General features: G+C 50.4%; 2 protein-coding genes across 2 annotated transcripts; one reads left to right on the top strand and one right to left on the bottom strand.

The window, feature by feature from the left end:
- Positions 1-295: 295 nt before the first annotated feature.
- LOC123107062 (uncharacterized) lies at positions 296-1,030 on the bottom strand. The gene has a single exon (XM_044529069.1). It carries the CDS (start codon positions 796-798, stop codon positions 376-378), a length of 423 nt encoding a protein of 140 aa, XP_044385004.1. The 5' UTR covers positions 799-1,030; the 3' UTR covers positions 296-375.
- Positions 1,031-16,691: 15,661 nt separating this feature from the next.
- LOC123107063 (auxin-responsive protein SAUR36) lies at positions 16,692-17,853 on the top strand. The gene is made up of 2 exons (XM_044529070.1): positions 16,692-17,501; positions 17,634-17,853. Exons 1-2 carry the CDS (start codon positions 16,997-16,999, stop codon positions 17,687-17,689), a joined length of 561 nt encoding a protein of 186 aa, XP_044385005.1. The 5' UTR covers positions 16,692-16,996; the 3' UTR covers positions 17,690-17,853.
- The last annotated feature ends 3,336 nt before the right edge of the window (positions 17,854-21,189 follow it).

The raw sequence follows: 21,189 nt of genomic DNA on the forward strand, positions 1-21,189 counted from the left end.
GCTAGGAGGATTTTCTTTTCTTTTCCTTTGTTTTTGTCGATGTAAACTGCGCCCTTCCCTTTAAGAGCAGGCCGTGGCCGATCTGAAGTGGATGTGTCTTTGCCACGCTTTTGCGCTGGCGCTGCGTCTTCCCGTTCTTTTTCTCCGTGACGATAACCCTGTCATTTTCACGTAGAGAAAAGTACGCCCGCAGTGAGTCAGCGACCGCGACTCGTGCGATGGAGGAGATGTCCATTTTATACGTCTTGCATACGTGCTCCGATTGAACTTTTTAAAGGAACCGAATTGGACTTTGTACCACGTAGCCGATTTTATTTCAGATGATCTTATAATTACATCTCGTTTTCTCAACTTCGGTTACAACCGGAGATTAGGCTAGTAGTACGACCGCTCCCCGGGGCTGGGAGCCACGGCGAGGCCGCAGACGTTACCGAGGATGGTCGGGTAGATATCGGCGAACGGGGAGCCGGAGAACGCCGCGCGGTAGCACCCGGCGCCGGCCGTCTCCAGCGCGCGGCAGCAGAGGTCGCTGCCGCGCACGCCGAAGAAGGACCTGACGATGTCGTCCGTGCAGCTCTCCGCCACCACCCGCGACGCCGCCTCCGCGCTCCCGCTGCAGCCAACGGCGGACGGCGCCTCCGCGATCTCTGCCGCGGCGGTGGCCGGCGACGAGGTCGACGTTAGCAGCAGCAGGACCAGTGTGACGAACAGTGGAGGGAATGGCCGGGACATGTTTGATTCAGGTTCTTGCGAGCTGTGACTGATGTGCTGCAAATAGAATGACTGGGAGCTGGCCATGAATTTATGGTTGAGCGATGTGCGGTTGTCTCCTCCGTTTCTTAGTTTCGAATCAGCAACGCGCGTTTTGCTGATCCGTAAGCTGCACCGGAGTTTGTATCCACGCGTTTTTTATTTCTTACATTAGTGAAAACGTTTGTATTCACGCGCAGGCGGTGACAGTTATGCTTGCATGGCCCACACGGATTTTCTCCCGATGCTCCAGACTACACGGAACGTCGGGAACTTTGAGAACTGCCTAATGAATAGAACCAACAGGCTTTATTTGGGCCGGTTTAGCGTCTAGAAAGTTTTCAGATCCTCAAAGAAAGTTCTTCATGGGCCAACCTATATTAAATTTTACCCCTTCAATTCTTAAGAGTTGTCTTTGCGGGGGAAAAACTCTTAAGATTATTCTTTCTGGTAAAAAGAAAGAGCTTTGCAAAAAAACTATTATTATTTATTATAAAGAGGGCATCAATCCTTCAAGAAATTCGTAGGTACAGCTGTACACATGTAGGACCGGCCACTCCAGTATGGGCGCATGACTAAACTGGAGGCAACATTATTCCAGCCTCAAAGTCATGATGGAATTGGAAGCACCCGAACTAGCTTAGGTGATCTGTTTTCTTTTTGACGTAGTACCACACGGCTAGCTTTCAAACAAGCTAGCCTAGCCTAGAAGATACGATACCAGACTAACCAAAAGACCATCATATATCCTCCCTCCGTTTCAAAATAGATAACCCAACTTTGTATTAAAGTTAGCTGGAATGAAGGGAGTAGTAATTACATGCATCCAGCTGCCGGAATCCAATCCCTGTGCCGTGCAATCATAAGGCTATGGCCTATGGGACACACACACACACACACACGCCCTACAAAAACAGCAGTGGTTTAATGCCACAGGCCCGGCGCCCATCCCGGACGAAACACGGGAACACGCTAAACGCCTCCGGCCGGCCGAACGAACCGCGCCGGCGAACCATTCACCACGACACGAACGAAGCATGAATAGAGAAATTTTTTGACCGCCGGCAGTTAAGAGGGAGCTGCCACCGACCTGTGCAGTGCAGGTCACATGGCACCACGGCTTTTCCCGTACCCTAATTTAGTTTGCAAGGTGAGCTTTGCGCGTCACTGCATGCATGCAACATGTCGAGGTCTCGTCTTGTGCGGTGCGGTACCTTGGAGAAGCCGGAAGCGCGCCGCGCGCTTTTGCGTACGCTTCCCGTGTGGGGTGGGTTGGCCCGTCGGTACTCAGTGGTCATGTGCCTGCACGTTGCCGAGACCGGCTTTCCAAGCGATCGATGCCCTGGCTGGCTGGCCTTGTCTCAGAATCCATCCTCTAGCATGATTGATCTGTGCTAACGTACAGTACGTACACAAGTCCAGGCCACGTATGCGAGTCGTATATAGTAATTAAATCGGATCAAGCAAAGTGGCATGGAGTAAGTTTCATTTTGTTACGTGACCACGAGGGTAGCTGCATATTTAAAGGTTGAGAACGGGGATGTGTTAACGGTTGTGTGGTTCGTTAAACAATCTGGAGTAGACTACATTTTCCCTCGTTCAGATGCAGTGCATGCATGAAAAGTTTGGACACGTACGCAAAGGTACCGCTCTGCCACCGGGTCATTAGTTATTGTTTAGCGCTTAAGAATTGTCCTGATCGAGATGTCTGTGCGGTGCAGGGGTGCAGTACTCAGTGTTTTCCGGCGCCCTGTTTCGGCGTGTCGGCTTACAGGAAAGGGGAGCTCGATCACAGAGAAAATGGGCGTATGTACATGCTCGGTGTATTTTACTCTACTTTCTCCCCGGGACAGATCAGAGATGCACCGGCGTAATCTGTAATCATGATCTAACCTGGCATCCAGCGAGCAATCATGCAGTGTAGGCGTCTTCTCCTGTAAATCATAGATAGTCCCCCCTCACCCTTTACCTGCCTCCTTACGCTCCCCGCCGCCACACGAGGAGGATGCCGGCGTCCCCGCGAGGCTGCCGATGAAGGTGGCGGCGGGGTCTCTGCTGTCCTACGTCTTGCTGGGGAGCTCTGGTACTCCAGGGTGGCGGCCCTGGGTGCGAAGGCGGTGTTGAGCTCGTCCGGCGAGTGGTGTTGCGTGTGTTGGTTGGCCCTCCCAGTCGCGTGGCCAGTAGTGGCTCTGCGCGGCGTGGTCTGCTCTAGTGGTTGTGCCAGATCGGCTTTGCTACATCAACAGACGTTTACTGGGCGTTTGCGGGGTGATAGTGACTTGCCAGTTTTTGATAGGATTAAGGAGTAGGATGGGGCCCTACCCTGGGTGAAAATCAGGGGGGCTGAAGAGTAGTAGTTGAAAAGCCCGTAACAGCCATGTGTGTAGCATTTTTGGTGCCAGATTTGGATCCTGGCACGTTGTCTCGGCTTCATCTGTCCTTGCCGGCTGCGGATCCAGCCGTCTCCGAGTCCCATGTTTGGTCCGGCATGTGGGTGTGGTTGGGGATGACCTGGGAGGAGGGAAACCCCTGGTCGACCTCCCATTGACCACGATGCCGACGATGGCCCCGACCCAGGTTTCCCTCCTGTGGGGGTGTTCGACCCCCCCTTTCCCCCACGTCCCGCATCTCCTTATCCCAGGTGAAAACCTTGGCCACGTGCGGCCGGGCGACAACGGCGCTCCAGCGTCATGATATTATTGAAGACGCCACCTTGGGATGGGGGAGGGATGTGGATGTGCTTCGAGTAGTGTTTCATGCAGGATGCCAAGGGTGGTGGGTTTGAGGACGCCTTCCCACTCCCGTTGTTGTGGTTCGCTGTCCAGCGACGATGTGGGCTTGCTGGCCGGTGATGGTGCTCCAGTGTTGGTGCAAGTGGAGGTAAGGTCTCCCCTGCGGCAAAGTGTGAGGAGAGATGGCGGTCTCTCCTCTGTCCTTGACTTGGCTGGCCTGGCTTTTGCAACGGTGCTCATTCATGCGGCGGTGATCTTGTTACCCTCCGCCTGGTGCATCTCTACGACTTCTGCGTGTGCTGATCCTCTTCAACATGGAGTTCATCTTCGACTTGATCGTGTTGTTTTCTTTGGTGGCAACTGAGGGAGTCCTGGATTAGGGGGTGTTCGGATGGCCGGACTATACCTTCGGCCGGACTCCAGGACTATGAAGATACAAGATTGAAGACTCCGTCCCGTGTTCGGAAGGGACTTTCCCTGGCGTGGAAGGCAAGCTTGGCGATACAGATGTTCAGATCTCCTACCATTATAACCGACTCTATGTAACCCTAACCCTATCTGGTGTCTATATAAACCGGAGGGTTTTAGTCCGTAGGACAACATACACATCAATAATCATACCATAGGCTAGCTTCTAGGGTTTAGCCTCTCTCATCTCGTGGTAGATCTACTCTTGTATTACCCATATCATCAATATTAATCAAGCAGGACGTAGGATTTTACCTCCATCGAGAGGGCCCGAACCTGGGTAAAACTTCGTGTCCCTTGCCTCCTGTTACCATCCGGCCTAGACGCACAGTTCGGGACCCCCTACCCGAGATCCACCGGTTTTGACACTGACATTGGTGCTTTCATTGAGAGTTCCTCTGTGTCGTCGCCATCAGAAAGGATGCCTCGCCCCGTCTTTAAAGACGGCACCGTTGCTAAGGGAGCTTTGGCTGTCGGCCAAACCCTCCGGCTAGGCGGTTTTCTTATGACCGTCTGTTCGGCTTCTGCGCCGACGATGACCTCTCAAGCCATCGAAAACAATCTTCATGTCAGTTCGGAACTTGCCAAGCAGTTAGACCCAATGGAGCTTTCCTCCATAAACGAGCTCTTGGATCACTTCGCCGCCCTGGGAGTCGCTACGGATTACGACCAGATTGGGCCTAAAACCGATCTGAGAGAGATTAACTCTCCTCAAGTCACCCATCATGTTGCCGTGGTAGAGGGACAATGTGGCGACCCTTCGTCTATCTTAAGGACTCGCTACGTCCGGATTCCCGACCCCTCCAAGCCGGATACCCGCGGAGGGGAGGATATCACTCAAGACCTGAATTTAGAGTCAGGCGACGGGCTGGATTCATTGGACAACACCCAGGGATCCAAATTTTCGAGTTCAGAAATTCCTCGGCCTCTGAGCCTCAGACGGGGTGAGGCTTTGGATTTAACTCCACCCACCCATCCCAACATAAGCGATCTATCCAAAATCAGGCAAGAGCCCGACGAAACAGTACATCATTACTGGGCTAGATTCCTCCTGGTTAAGAACAGGCTATGGGACTGCCGCGAGGAAGACGCAATCTTAATCTTCTGCAATAATTGCACGGACAAGGGAATACTCAACGCCATAAGTCGCCGTGATATCACACGCTTCGCTGACTTGGCGTCCATTGTACAAAAGTATTGTGCGATGGAAAGCGCCTGGAAAACCAAAATAAAATTTTGGGACAATCCGACCCTAAATACAAACCCAGTCCGAAATAAACGGGTGCAGCATAACCAGACACCCAGGTCAAATACCAAAAAGCAAAAACCCTCTATAGGGCAGGGAACCATATTGGAAGGATGGCTTAACGGACCCTGTAAAATTCACAGTACAGAGGACGCCACACCAACTCACAGCCTTAGAGCATGTTGGATACTCCGGCAGGTGGCCAAAATTGGCGAAAACCTCCTAAATCCAGAGGCCACAGAAAGCCACCCCAGCGACACCCATACGGTATTAAAAGTCTTCGAGACTTTCGCATCAAATAATATGCGAAAAAGGACACTCCACAGCCTTGCCAAAGTCTACCAAGTAGCAACAATAAACCCATGGAGTGACACGGCTATTACCTTCAACGCAAGTGACGAACCTAAATTCCGAACAGCCCGAGCACCAGCCGCATTGGTCCTCAGCCCAATAGTGGATGACTTTCGTCTTACCAAGGTACTCATGGACGGCGGCAGCGGATTGAACCTCATTTACGAGGAAACCCTTCAAAAAATGGAAATAAACTAGAACCGCATTGAGCGAAGCAGCACAACCTTTAGAGGAATAATCCCCAGTCGGGAAGCGCGCTGTACAGGAAAAATCACACTAGATGTGGTGTTCGACACGTCGGATAATTACAGGTCCGAAGAGATCACGTTCCATGTGGCTCCGTTCAGCAGCGGTTATCATGCTCTGCTAGGGCGGGAAGCGTTTACAATCTTCCAAGCAATACCCCATTACGGGTACATGAAGCTCAAAATGCCCGGGCCTAACGGGATCATCACTCTCTCTAGTGATCCGGACATAGCACTCCGCGCCAAAACAAGACAGCCGCACTGGCCCTCGAGGCACTATCCGAAGCCCTAGCGGCTGAGGAACTGACTGCGCTGCGCTCTACGGTGAATAGGAACGATGTGGTACTCGACAAAAGATCCAAGTCCATCTCCTTTAAACCGGCGGACGAAATAGTCAAATTCCAAGTCCATCCAACGGACCCAAATAAAACAGCTTCCATCGGGGCACAGTTAAACCCTGATGTAGACGCCGCACTGCGAGAGTTCCTACGAGAAAACTGGGACATTTTCGCCTAGTACCCTTCATACATGCCAGGAATCCCACGGAGGCTGGCCGAGCACAGCTTAAATATCCAAACAGGATTCAAACCTATCAAACAGGCTCTTCGGCGTTTTTCCGAACCTAAGAGATAAGCTATGGGAGAGGAGCTAGCAAAGCTATTGGAGGCCGGATTCATCAGAGATATAAAACATCCGGACTGGCTAGCAAACCTGGTGATGGTACCAAAGAAGGACAAATCCTGGTGCCTGTGCGTTGATTTTAAAGACCTTAACAAGGCTTGCCCAAAGGATCCCTTCCCCCTCCCCCGCATCGACCAAATTATCGACGCTACCACAGGACACGATTCGTTGTGTTTCCTCGACGCATATTCCGGCTACCATCAAATCAAGATGGCAGAATCTGACCAATCCGCAACGGCATTTATCACACCATACGGCCCATTCTGCTTCAACACAATGCCCTTCGTGCTCAAAAACGCCGGCGCAACATATCAGCGCATGATTCAGACATGTCTGGCAAGCCAGATCGGCAAAACAGTGGAGGCATACGTAGATGATGTGGGCGTCAAAATAAAACATGTCGAATCTCTAGTAGACGACTTGAGGCTCACATTTGATAACCTCCGAACATACGACATCAAGCTCAACCCGGAAAAATGCGTTTTCGGCGTTCCAGCCGGAAAGCTCTTGGGCTTCATTGTATCCGGTAGAGGAATCGAAGCAAATCCAGCCAAGATCCGAGCTCTGTCGCAACTGGATATCCCAAAGGACCTCAAACAAATACAAAAGTTAACCGGATGCGTGGCGGCTCTAAGCCGCTTTATCTCCCGCTTGGGAGAAAAGGCCCTACCCCTTTACCGCCTCCTTCGGCGCACCGAACACTTCGAATGGACGGATGCAGCCACGGCCGGACTCGAGGAGATAAAAGCCATACTTGCAACAAACCCAGTCCTGGCCGCGCCAAATATTGGCGAACCAATGCTATTATACATTGCAGCAACACATCAGGTTGTAAGCGCAGTGCTCGTCGTCGAACGAGAAGCGGACGGACACAGATTCCCCCTTCAAAAGCCGGTCTATTATGTGTCCACTGTCCTCACTCCTTGCAAATCACGGTACCCGCATTATCAAAAGATCGCGTACGCGGTATTCATGGCATCCCGGAAGCTACGACACTACTTTCAAGAGTGTTCAATAACAGTAGCCTCGGAAGTACCACTTAACGATATTATAAACAACCGTGACGCAACGGGCCGGATTGCAAAATGGGCCATTGAGCTCCTCCCGTTCGACATAACTTATAAGCCACGGCGAGCCATCAAGTCGCAAGTCTTGGCCGACTTCGTCGCAGAATGGACGGAGGCCGAACTCCCTAAAGAGTACGGCACATATTCAAATTGGATCATGCATTTCGACGGCTCCAAGATGTTGGCCGGACTGGGGGCTGGCGTCGTTTTGACGTCCCCCACAGGAGACACAGTTCAATACGTACTCCAGATTATGTACACGGACTCCAACAACGCAGCCGAATATGAGGCCCTTTTACATGGTCTCCGGATGGCAGTATCCATGGGCATTCAACGCCTAGAGGTGCGCGGGGACTCGAACCTCGCAATATCCCAAATAAATGGAGACTTCGATGCCAAGGATCCAAAAATGGCAGCTTACCGCAACGCCGTCCTAAAAATGTCAGCTCGGTTCGAGGGGCTTGAATTTCACCATATAGCCCGGGAAAATAATCAGGCGGCAGATGTCCTGGCACGCATCGGCGCAAAACGCGATGTAGTCCCCCCCAACATCTTCTTGGAAAGGCTGTTCAAGCCATCCGTAGTATGGGAAGGGGAGCCGAACAATAACACCCCGGACCCAACCGCACTGCCCGACACCGAACATTCTGACACAATCGGAGGCTCTGCCAATGAAATAACACCTTCAGCCCACGTAATAATGGCCGTCATCGCCCCGTGGACAGAACCATTCCTCGCCTACCTCACTAGGCAGGAACTCCCCGAGGACCAAAATGAGGCACGCTGCATAGTGCGGCGATCCAAAGCCTACAGAGTCCACGAGGGAGAGCTTTATAAGAAAAGCACTACCGGAGTCCTTCAAAGGTGCATCTCCGAAGAGGAGGGGCGGAACCTCCTGGCTGAAATTCATGCCGGACTGGGCGGTCATCACGCTGCAGCTCGGTCCCTTGTAAGCAAGGCCTTCCGTACAGGCTTTTATTGGCCGACGGCCCGGGCAGACGCTCAGGACTTAGTCCAACGATGCACCGGTTGCCAGCTCTTTGCAAACCAAAGCCATATGCCACCCACCGCCCTCCGAACTATCCCCATTACTTGGCCCTTCGCGGTCTGGGGGCTTGACATGGTTGGACCCCTTAAAGGCGGAACCCACAAGCAAAAATACTTACTGGTCATGGTGGATAAATTCACCAAATGGATAGAAGCCAAGCCTGTTAAGACGGCCGAATCCGGACCGGTGATAGACTTTATATCCGGGGTCGTACACCGTTACGGCGTTCCCCACAGCATCATCACTGATAACGGCACGAACTTCACGGCCGACGAGGTAAAACTCTGGTGCAAAAACATGGGCATCAAGCTCGACTATGCTTCCGTCTATCACCCACAAACTAACGGCCAGGTCGAACGTGCAAATGGTCTTATCCTGAGCGGCATTAAACCCAGATTAGTGCGGTCCCTCAAGGAATCTAACACGCATTGGGTAGAGGAGTTCGACTCCATACTCTGGGGGCTGCGGACCACGCCGAATCGCACCACCGGATACACACCATTCTTTATGGTGTACGGCGCAGAGGCAGTTTTGCCCTGTGACATAATTCATGACTCACCTCGAGTGCGCATGTACGAAGAACGAGAAGCCGAGCTTGATCGGCAGGACAGCTTAGACGCATTGGAGAAGGAGCGTGACGTGGCAAAAGCTCGTTCTGAATTCTATCAATAGCAGGCTCGAAGATACCAAAGCAGAGAAGTACGGGCCAAAAATTATAACATTGGCGAATTAGTTCTACGACTACCGGACAAGAAAAAGGACAAACTCAAGCCCAAGTGGGAAGGTCCCTTCATAATTGACCAAGTCCTGACTGGTGGAGCGTACCGCCTGCGAGATGCATCGGATAACCGACTCGAGCCGAACCCATGGAACGCATCCCATATCCGAAGATTCTATGCCTAGAGCCAGACTCTATGTGCGTCTCCTTCCTCTGTCCATTTTTTATATATTTTCTGTCTTGCATTTTTCTTCTTCTTCTCTCTCTCTTATAGCCCTTAAAGGCTCATAAAGTGACGCGCCATCCGCGCTCATTAAACCCGGGGGCTTCTTTAAACAGAAGCTTATTCATACGAGCTTCATGCCCAACACATGCGTCACACTTCCGCATGTACCTTTTATTCACCATTATATGCATCGATATGACTTAAGTTTTGGCCAAGCTGGGTTGCCTGGCTCCTGTGCTTATCCCTACGTTTTCGATTGTTCGGCTAGGTGGTAAAGGAAGCACCTCTGCGATTGTTACTGCCGGGTCAGCCGGACGTGTACCTCAGACTGGGTGAAGCTGAAAGCTAGCGTTTTTAAGGGAATATTTGGTCGGTGAACTAAAGATGATCTTTTTTTATTTTTATCTATATGCCCCCAGATGATTTTCCTGCGTTTCTTTTCGCAGCATGGACATGCACCTTAGGGCATGCCTCCCAGGGAAAGGAACCCCTAACGGAACTATTCTTCCTGGAAGATGTTTCTTACTAACCATGTAATATAACATAACTAATCGGGCACTTGTCTGTTCACGCACTAATGACCCCTACGCCTGGTCTCCATGCATTCCCCGGTTCCTATATAACCGCATGGGAATTCGGAGACACTCCGGACCGTCAGGTCCCGAGGCTGAAGCGAAAAGGTTGGCCATGACAAATGATCTACAATCCGGCTAGAAGGCATTATAAATGTCAATTAAATTACATAGTCATTTTGACTGATCGTATTCCTCTTCAATACCATCTAATAGGCTGTCTAATTTACAGTCCTTCTGGGAATACTTTGCGGCCAACTCTACTTGGCCGTATACTAAGCTTACAAGGATCTCCTTCCCATCGGGCCCTATAGGACCGACCTCGGCCATGTGGTTGGGGTCAGCCTTTGCGTACCGCGTCTTCACCATGGCCCAGGCCTCCCTAGCGCCTTGACGGTAGGCTGATATCTTCCACAATCGGAAGCGCCGCCGTGCTACTTTTAGCTTCTCCGCAAGCTCTCCAAGACCTTCGGGCATGGAGACGGATGGCCACAGGGCCTGGGCGATGCCTCGCATCGCCTGCCGAACTCGATCGAGCAGTTGCGAGAGCTCGGGAAGAAGGTCACCCGTAGAACCGGGCATCTCCTCTGCAGGACGGCCTGTCAGCACACCTACAGACATTGCTCTGTTAATCGACTTCCCCGCCGAACTTTCTTTCAAAAGGTTCGTTCAAGCACTTACTAAATATGCCGCGCCGAAGCCGCTGATTCTCCTTCACGGAGTCTGACAGCTGGGCACGAACATCTTTCAGCTCGACGCCCAGCTTGGTGTTGGCATCTCGGAGATCGTTCTTCTCCCCCATCACCATTAACAGCACCCTCTCACCAGCCTTTAGCTGGCGTAGGAGGTGTTGCCTTTCCGGATCCAATCCGACGCCATCTGCAATTTCATTTGTCAGATCCGCACCAAAGCCGTGCTTCGCAAAATACTTATCTTTCGAAGTGTATATTACCAGAGGGGGCCTCCTTAGGCTCCCCTGCCGCGGCTAGTGCGGCCTCAAGTTGGGCTTTGCACTCTTCCAGCTCCTTGGACAGTAGGGAATTCTTTTCTGTAAGAACCTGCATAACAAATGATGCTTAAATCAGTTATTTTAATTGTTTCAAGTCTCGGGGGCTACTGGTATATATATAATTACCAAAATTTTCTTACCCGTATGTCCTTTACATATTGCTCCGTGGCTCTGGTTAGACCATTTTGAGCGGCATGAAGGTACGCATCTCCCGACTTAAAGGCATCTAACGCCTCTTGGGAGAAACAAGCGTCGCGAAGAATTATCCGGCGACGCCTGTGGTTCATGGCACTCTCCACCTCAGAGTTGGTGGCAGACAACCTGTCCACATCCTCCGTCGGAGGAGCGTCCGGTGCGCGCCTTGTGTTCGGCCCCGCTTCCGGGCTAGGCTTTGGAGCCTGGCTGGTGGAGGCGCGATTGGCGGTCTCTCCGAATATAGTTCGGTGAGGTCTCTTTGTCCTGAAGAGGGCACAAGTGTTAATATGCCCTGAAGGTACGACACCTGGGATAAGGGGGTGCGCCATACCTTTGCGCTGACGCCCCGGTCCGGACTGCACCTCTTTTCGGCCCGCGGGGCCCTGCGGCCCCTCGTTGGCTTGTCACCGCAGGTTCGGCCTCCTGTTTCTGGGAGGCCGGGATTAGCGCTGGATAATCGGCCATAATGGCCACCAGGGCGTTGTCCTTGCTCAATTGATGGAACACTCCATCAATCAGATCCACTGAAAGCTCCGGATCCTCTTGCGAGTCCGGGTCGAGGGACCGTCCTGGGTTCTTGGGTTGTGGAGGAGGGCTGTTTATTTCTTTAACAGCATGGCGCAGTTCCTGCGTCGAAATCACTAAGATTAAATACTTAACAATGGGGATATAAAACGGATGGGCAAGATGTGATCACTCACCCAACTTGGAGGATTGTACATGGAAAATCCACCCTTTGGGTCGACGCGAAGAAAATCCTCCTCTTCTCCCTTGTACAAAGCGGACAAGGTCTTTATTAGAGCCGCAGCCGAATCCGGCCCCTTACGGCCGTAGCGGGTGGTATCGTCCTCCCCGTTGAAATCCCACATGGGGTGGCCTCTATACTGTAGCGGCTGCACCCCTCACATGATGCATGCGGCCATGACCCCGATCATGGTTAGTCCGGAATGAGCTAACAATCTTATCCGGCCCATCAGGTAAACAATGTCCCTGTCACTTTCCCTCTGAGGGCTCCATGGGCGCCAACTTAGGCGCTTCTTTAAGGAAGCATTGTTGAATTCAGGGAGGCTGATCCGGACAGGGTCCGGCAGCGGGACGTCTTCTATGTAAAACCATTCCGAGGGCCAGTCTTCGGACGCCTTCTTTGGGGTTCCGGACAGATAGCCGGTCCCGGCGATGCGCCATACTTCGGCTCCACCCACTTGATACATAGACCCCTTTTTGGAACGGGGCACGAGGCAAAATAGCTCCCTCCACAGTCCGAAATGAGCTTCAACACCCAAGAACAGCTCGCAGAGGGCTACAAAGCCCACGATATGCAATACTGAGGCAGGCGTGAGATGATGTAGCTGGAGGCCGTAGAACTCCAGCAGCCCCCGGAGAAATGGATGGATTGGAAATCTGAGCCCCCTTATTAAATAAGGGACGAGGCACACCCCCTCTTCTTTGGAGGGATTAGGGGTGCTCTCCGCTTGCTCTCCGCCGTTATAGACGGCAAGACCGGCTCGAACCGGGATCATATAGGCCGGGGGGAGAAATCCCTTGGTCTGGAGCGTCACTAACTCGCTATGCGGGATGGAGCATCTTTCCCAATATCCAGGCTTAGGGCTGGAAGGGCGGGAGGAGGAGTCGCGACGGCTGGCCATGGTGGAATGGATCTTTGTCGAATGCGCTCTGATGAACACTCGCGAAGGGGGAAGGTGTGGTTTGGATCTAAATCCTCGTCTCCTTAAATAGGCCAGCTTGTTTACGCGGCTAGGGGTGTGAATGTAAAAACACTCAGACCTTTCATATTCGTTTGACACGTGGGGAGCAGCCATTATTGGGCGCAGAAGCCAAGGAGCGCAACATCTACAAGAAATCGGACTTTATTCAACAGGTACATGGAATTTGGAGGAGAACCCGCCTTGCAATGCCGAAGACAATCTGCGCGCCGGACTCATCGTCATTGAAGCCTGGTTCGGGGGCTACTGAGGGTGTCCTGGATTAGGGGGTGTCCGGATGGCCGGACTATACCTTCGGCCGGACTCCAGGACTATGAAGATACAAGATTGAAGACTCCGTTTCGTGTCCGGAAGGGACTTTCCTTGGCGTGGAAGGCAAGCTTCGCAATACGGATGTTCAGATCTCCTACCATTATAACCGACTCTATGTAACCCTAACCCTATCCGGTGTCTATATAAACCGGAGGGTTTTAGTCCGTAGGACAACATACCAATCAACAATCATACCATAGGCTAGCTTCTAGGGTTTAGCCTCTCTGATCTCGTGGTAGATCTACTCTTGTATTACCCATATCATCAATATTAATCAAGCAGGACGTATGGTTTTACCTCAATCGAGAGAGCCCGAACCTGGGTAAAACTTCGTGTCCCTTGCCTCCTGTTACCATTCGGTCTAGACGCACAGTTCGGGACCCCTTACCCGAGATCCGCCAGTTTTGACACCAACAGCAACCGTGTGTGGCCTTCTCTAGTTAGCATCTTTGTTCTAGCTGCCTTCATTTCTTTCTTGTGTCAAGTCTGTATCCTGTATGCAACACCATTGTATCCCCTAGCGGTTGATGGCTTCAGTAATTTGAAGTCGATTTTTATGCCTTTTCTCTAAAAATCATAGATCGTCTGGACTGGTATTACTACACGCAACTGTCATTTGTTACCCCCAATGTAAAATAAAGCATAAAGTACATTAATTGGAACTCGAATTCTAGTTCGATCCCTGTTAAAAGCAAATTTAGAGGTCGAAGGTAGGGTAAACCTCCTTTTCAAAATAAATAAATTAATCCAACTTGGTATTTTTTTGGCGAAATGATCTAGATCTATTATTAAGATTTACCGAAAGTACAAAACACATCAAAACATAATGAAAATTACATTGAGATTCTGAAACCACCGAACCGACCACTACCATCACGAGAACGAGCCGCCGTCGCCACTACTCCCCTATTGGAGCCGGCTTGACCTTGTCGATTACATCTAGCAAGTCTTTGTGCATGTGCCCCTAAGGACCATCGCCGTGGAGCCGCGGTCGTCACTGTTGAATCCCTAAATAGATCTGAAGTATCTGACATGAAATCTCGTCACACGATGAGAACTCTATCTCGCCGCCCCAAGGAGACGACTTGAATCTACGCCGGAGCTTCGTCGAGTATGTGTAGAAAGATGAACTCGAAAGGATCGAAACCCGAAAGATAAACTCAAAGAAGAAATGTTGTCATCTGACTGAGCGCCGCACCTTCTACGACTGAACAACCGTAACCTAAACTACTAACCCAAGCGTGGGGCGGCAGACAGAGGGAAGGAGAATCCATGGACTCGCCGACAAAGTTTGAAGGGGAGAGTTTGCGCGAGCCACGGAGGGGTAGCGGAGTAGTCGAGGAAGAGGAATAATCCAACTTTGGTACTACTTCGGCTAAGCTAGGTTTCGGCAAACCAACGCAAGTTAATTTGCCCTACTCGCTGGCCTAATCGATGGATCAAACACACCGTATTGTATTCTTGCGCGGTACGCCTCGCTTCGCTAAGCAAGACCTTTAAATAAACGACTGTGATATTTAGCACACGTGTGTCATATAAACAAAACTGCTACACCTCTATTTTTTCATTTTAAAGTATCACACGATCTCTCGTCCTTTGACCTCGCCTCCTCCCAAACGACCCCGCAGGCTTGCCCGAGAAACCTGCTCCTCCCGCACATCTCGGGCGCCCACCCTCGAGAAAACTGTCACTTCTTCACGTCTACCACATGATTTCTCCTCAGGAAAAAGTTACCATGGTATTCGTATGCAAATTATCAGGCCTGTGTTGCATAACTTACCATGCTATTTACATAGAATGTACCAGGTACTATGCTTCAACAACTATATCCCTTCAAAGTTACCACTGTGTTTTGTACACAAGTTATAAGGTCTTCGACGTGTAAAATACCGTGGTACTTACACATAAGTTATCAAGGTATATGTACATCAACCTCCCCCCGGTCAAAGTTATCATGGGGGATTGTACATGAGTTACCGTGTCTACAGTTTGTATATTTCATGGTACTTGCACCTAAAAACCTGGGTGTATTTCGGTAGCTTTTTCCATAGGTCCAAAATTACCATGATGTTTTTGCGTAACTTATCATGCTTATAGCACGTGTGCCCCTCGTGACACTAAACATTATGTGACTTTCCCGTGGCACGCCATGTATTGTGTTCATCCAAGAGGCCCACGCGCTACACGAGTGTATGTTTTTAACAACTTATTTTCCTTTGGTAAAAGAGTTACCATCATGTTTATATTGCAAGTTATCGGTTATGCGGTGCTTATATTATCATGTTATTTACAAAAAAATTATTGGGGATGTTTTGAACAACTTTTTCCTGGAACAAAAAAGCTATCATGGTGATTCTAGGTAACCTATCAAGTCCGTAGTGCTTAAAGTATCATGCTATTTACACAAAATTTATCACGGGGATGTTTCAGCAACAAATCCCCCCCCCCCCCCCCCCGTTCAAAAACTTAACATAGTGTTTAGTTATCACAGTGCATATGTTTTCATACTATATACGCATAAAAATGCCAAGGGAGGGAGGTATACTACCGTGCTATTTACATAGAAGATACCGGAGTATCTTAAAAAAAATCCCTACGGTCAAAGTTACCATGGTGTTTCTACCTCAGTTATCAGATATGCGCTCTGTATATTACCATCTATTTACACATAAATTATCAGATATCTTTTCACATTTGTCTTCCCCAATGGTTAAAGTTACCGCGATGTTTGTATCTAAATTATCAGGTCTATGGCGTGAATGTTATGGTGCTATTTACAGAAATTACCGAGGGACGGGTTCAACAAATTTATTCCCAATGATCAAAGTTACCACGATGCTTGAAACAAAAAGTTTTCAGTGCTAACATATTAAAGGCAAAAACATGTCAAAAAACAGTATTTCCCTTAGCTTGTTCGACAATGAGTGTCATAGGTGAGGTGGTTAGCTTCCTTTGTTGATTACCTGTAGACCAAATATCAAATCCTAGTCGATCGGGAGTCGTGCGGGAAAGGAAATAGATCGGGAGGAAACTGACGGCGCTGGATGCGTGTGACAGTTTCGCAATCTGTCACACGGTTGCCATATACATATTCCGTTAAATAAATAATCGGCAGTTGACTCTTATTTTTTCTCTTTCAGAAATTCAGCCCTGATATTTATTTAAAAATATCCAGCACCTGGCCAGCGCGCATTTGCTACGCACAATGCAGAAGAAAAGAGTATCTCGCGTACAAAACCAGAACCAAAAATCCCATTTCCTCACTACTTGGTTTACTTGGCACACCATCTAAGGTGATTTAATATTCCTGCTTAGCTTGCAAGCCCACCACAAGCTTCCCCTGCCTTTGCCACCAAAGAAAAGAAGTCCGAGCAAGCTGGCCTAATGGCTGGATCAAAGCAAACACACCGTATTCCCGCTAGATATCTCGCTAAGCAAGAGCTTTTTAATAATAATCGCCATGGCGCCATGTTACCTCCTGCGCGTCCGGCGGTAGGGCTGCGAGTTGATTATATAATCGGTGCATGCCACCCCCTCGTTTATTCTTCCAGCTCCCGGCCAGCATCCATTCCCAGCCTCTCGAGATCCAAGAAGTCCCGCACTAGCGGCGTACGGTGCCGTGTGTGTGTAGTAAGTACTAGGTACGTACGTGATGGGCGACGACGGCGCCAAGGCGGCCACCACGACGATCGTGCGGCTGCGGGAGCTGCTGCACAAGTGGGCCCTCGGCGCCAGGGGCGACGCCGACGACGGCGAGGAGGGGGAGGGGGAGGAGACGCACGCGCCGGCGGCGGGGGCGGGAGCGGGAGCGGGAGGTGCGCCGCCGTCGATCCCGCCGTTCGTGCTGCGGCGGCTGACGAGGACGGTGACGGTGGACTCGGACGACGAGGGCTGCCACAGCCCGGAGGCGGCGCCGGACGTGCCGAGGGGTTACTGCCCTGTGTACGTGGGGCCGGAGCAGCGGCGGTTCGTGATCCCGACCGGCTACCTGGGGCACCCCGTGTTCCGGCTCCTCCTGGAGAAGGCCGAGGAGGAGTTCGGGTTCCGGCACGAGGGCGCGCTGGCCATCCCCTGCGACACCGAGGCCTTCAAGTACATCCTCCAGTGCGTCGAGCGCCACGACAAGGGCCTCGCCGCCGACGACGTCGACGTCGACGGTATGTTGCCCGTCGTCGACTAGCCCCCGAGTCGTTCGCATACTGTACTAGCACAGGATGGATCGTTTAACCGTGTGATGGATTCATCTGTAACAGTGTTCTGAATTATGTTCGTTTGCATTTAATTTTCAGAAGGGAACCTGCGCAGTGTGCTAGAGCCAGCGTCGTCAGTTCATCATGTTTCGTAGATAGTGTGTGTAATGATGTAATTTCTGTCTCTTTTTCTAAGGAAAGACCTAAATATAGGATCAAGAATTAAATTGATCCGTCAAAGTAGTTTGGGTGTAACTGGTTGTGATCTAAGTATGTTAGTACAGTTTGTAATGGTAATTGTTCTGGCTTTGCTGGGCTCGCTCGATCTGTTCGTCAGGCACCCAGCGCGTGAGCTATGGAGGCAACCTTCTCCATGTGTTCTGGCTTCCTCTTTTGATTTATCGCCCGGTTCATTAACATGTCTCTGGCTATGACTGACGGGAAAACATGGAAAACAGATACGCATGTCTCCTGCTGTCACTTATTTAATGTGTCAAGCCTCAAGCGTCCCAATTCCACTGTTGCTTGTCAGCCAGCGTCTCGCCATCCCGTCCCCCTCCTTCTGAATTTTCATACAGAAATGATGCGCATTTGGTCACTGCCCGTTTGATCCCTGATAAAATGCCCCTAGCTTTGTTTTGGAACAGAAAAATGTCCTGCCCTGCAGTGGTTCATCAGGTCGAGCGTTCATCACCTTGCTGCCCAAGAGTGCCGATTCTGAATCTTTGTTTGACTACCGTTCGATCAGCCCCATCCATCTTGTCGCGAAGTTTTTTTTCTCTCCAAAACCCTCTCCCTTTCCTTAAAAAATAAAAATAAACCTCTCCCTTTGGCTTGCCCCTCGGCTTGGTGACATGGTGTCGGTGAACCAAAGCGTGTTCATCGCCGGACGTATCATCCATGACAACTTTCAGCTCCTGAAACACACCGCACGTCTCATTCACATCCTGAAAGTCTCACGCATGATGCTCAAGATTGACATTGCCTGGGCATTTGACTCAATCTCATGGCTATTCTTTCTTCATATTCTCAGCCACCTTGGTTTTGGCCTGATTGGCGCGAGTGGATCTCCATCCTCCTCTCCACGGCATCAACACATTTACATGTTAATGGCGTGCCCGGGCACCCCATTTCCCACGCCAGAGGCTTACGCCAAAGCGATATGCTCTCCAGATGTTGTTCACTCACGACATCGACGTCCTAAATGCTTTGATCCAGCGGGCGGCTGGCAAGGGATTGCTCCGCCGGCTCACTCCCTGGCACGCGACATCAAGCATCTCCCTTTATGCTGATGACATAGTCACCTTTTGCCATCCCTGACGCACATGACATCGCGACCATCAAAGTGCTCCTGCATGTCTTTGGCATTGCGTCCGGCCCTAGCACCAACCTTGCCAAATGCTTTGCCACACCGATTGGGTGCTCCGAGGAGCACCAAGACACGATCCAGAGCAACCTTGCTTGCCCGATTTCCACCTTTCCGGTGCAATATCTTGCTCTCACAGTGACTCTTGGCAAGGTGCCCACGGTGCCCCTACATCCCCTGCCCGAGAAGATCAAAGGCAAGATCCCCACGTGGTGTGCCGCTATGCTCTCTCTTGGCAATCGGTTGGCCGTAGTGAGGCATGTCCTATGTGCTATTCCTAACTACTTCGTCATTGCCATCACGCTCAACAAATCAATCCTCGCGTGCGTCCACCGGGCGATCCGTGGCTTCCTCTGGGCGGGAGACAAGTATGTACGCAACGATCAATGCAAGATTAATTGGCCTCGCATTTGTCAACCTTGGGTCTTGGAGGCCTCGGCGTTTGGGATCTCCACCGAGCTGGTATGGCCCTGCGGGCATGATGGATTTGGATCCAATGCACCGACCCAAACTGCCCCTTGAGCCACCTCCCCCTTCCTCGCAACCCGGAGGTCCAGGCCTTGTCCAGGCGTGTACTTCATGGCAGCTTGGCGATGGCCCATCTTGTCTTTTCTCGAAAGACCATTGGGTGTTCGGCCATTACATTCCTGAGTTGGCTCTTCTCATCTACACGATGGTCCCTCGTCGTCGCCGCAAGTTGCGCACTATCCATGATGGACTGCTTCTCCGGGCTTGGGTCCAAGAGATCCAGAGTCCTCTAGGCCCTGTTGTCATGGTCCAGTACATTTACCGGCGTTTTCTTCAACATACCTCTCTCCTTAGCACTCCAGACAAGCTTTTCTAGCACCGGACTAGTTCTGGAGTCTACTCCACTGCCACCTGCTAGTCCGCCATGTTCGCTGACCCACTGCCAGATCCACATTGGCGGCTCAGTTGGAAAACTTGGGCTCCTCTTCGCGTCAAGATCTTCATGTGGCTAGTCTCCCAAAGCTGATGCTGGACTGCGGAAAGACTCACACGCCATGGTTTAGCTCGTGAGTATAGATGCCTCGTTTGCAACCAAGAACCGAAGAGCATTCATCACCTCTTTGGTGAGCTGCTCCTTCTCCCGATAACTCTGGCACGAGTTGCTCACATGGTGTCGTTCATCGAATCCTCCACCCCACCCCAAACCCCACTTCCTAGAGTGGTGCATGATACCCTAGCCATATTCCCATCCTCCTGCCGAAAAGGGCTCTCATCCCTCCTCCTCCTCCTCCTACGGCCTGGCTTATATGGAAGCATCGGAACGACTGCGTCTTTGATGGACTACAACCCTCCTTGAGCAATCTCCTTCAGCTCATCAAGGACGGAGCTCAGCTTTGGGCGTTGGCGCTTTTGGCTTGGCCAACATTATTACACAATAATCCGCATGTGGTAGTCTGTAACCCTAGCCCCCCTCTCTCGGCCTCACATTGTGTGTTGGAGACAGAGACCTTATATTCTTGTTCGACTCCTCTACCAATGAAAGACGCGCAAACTTTCCGTATTCGCGAAAAGGTATTGTTATGGAGTTGAACTATTCGATGTATCTCATATTATGAGTTTCTTTATGTTGGATTGAATCTTATTCATGTTGTGTATTGAACTTTTGGGAATCATAAGGTCATATGATGCATGTCTAGTATAACTTTCAGAGACATTGTTGTGTCATTTGGGTGACTCTATGGATTAATAATAGAAAGATAAGGAATATAACATGATTGTCTAGTTTAATTTTTGGGGCTACCTGAGGTGATATTGGGGCGTGCTCTATGTCTTAGAAAGATAATAGATAATGTGTGATGTTTTACCTTACCTATGATATCTCATCCTACTTTCATCTAATAAAAAAGGGACTTCAGTGTGATGCTTTACCACACCTTTTGAGGTTATATCATGTATTTTAGTGGATTTAATAATGTTGAGGGTTGCCAATTAGGAATCAATAAACCCTAGGCCTGGTTTCCAACCATTGAAAATCCATTTCAGTCACTTTTGCAACCTGTTACTTTGTTGTTTTTATTTATTACGAAAATAAAACAATATTTCCACCATCCAAATATCAACTTATCATGCAAATCATCAATCTCTTTGTCAAACCAGTGCGCCGAAGCAATTTACAATTTTGTTAGGTGTGTTGGGTACACAAGAACTACTTGTATCGCGATTACACGGTTGCTTGAGAGCATAATACATTCAACCTATGCCTCACACGGATTTATAAATCTTACGTGTTCCACTTGAGGGAAGTTGCTGCTTTCCTACAAA

This window comes from Triticum aestivum, chromosome 5A (genome assembly GCF_018294505.1).
Source record: "Triticum aestivum cultivar Chinese Spring chromosome 5A, IWGSC CS RefSeq v2.1, whole genome shotgun sequence".
In the NCBI taxonomy this organism is placed as follows: Eukaryota; Viridiplantae; Streptophyta; class Magnoliopsida; order Poales; family Poaceae; genus Triticum; species Triticum aestivum.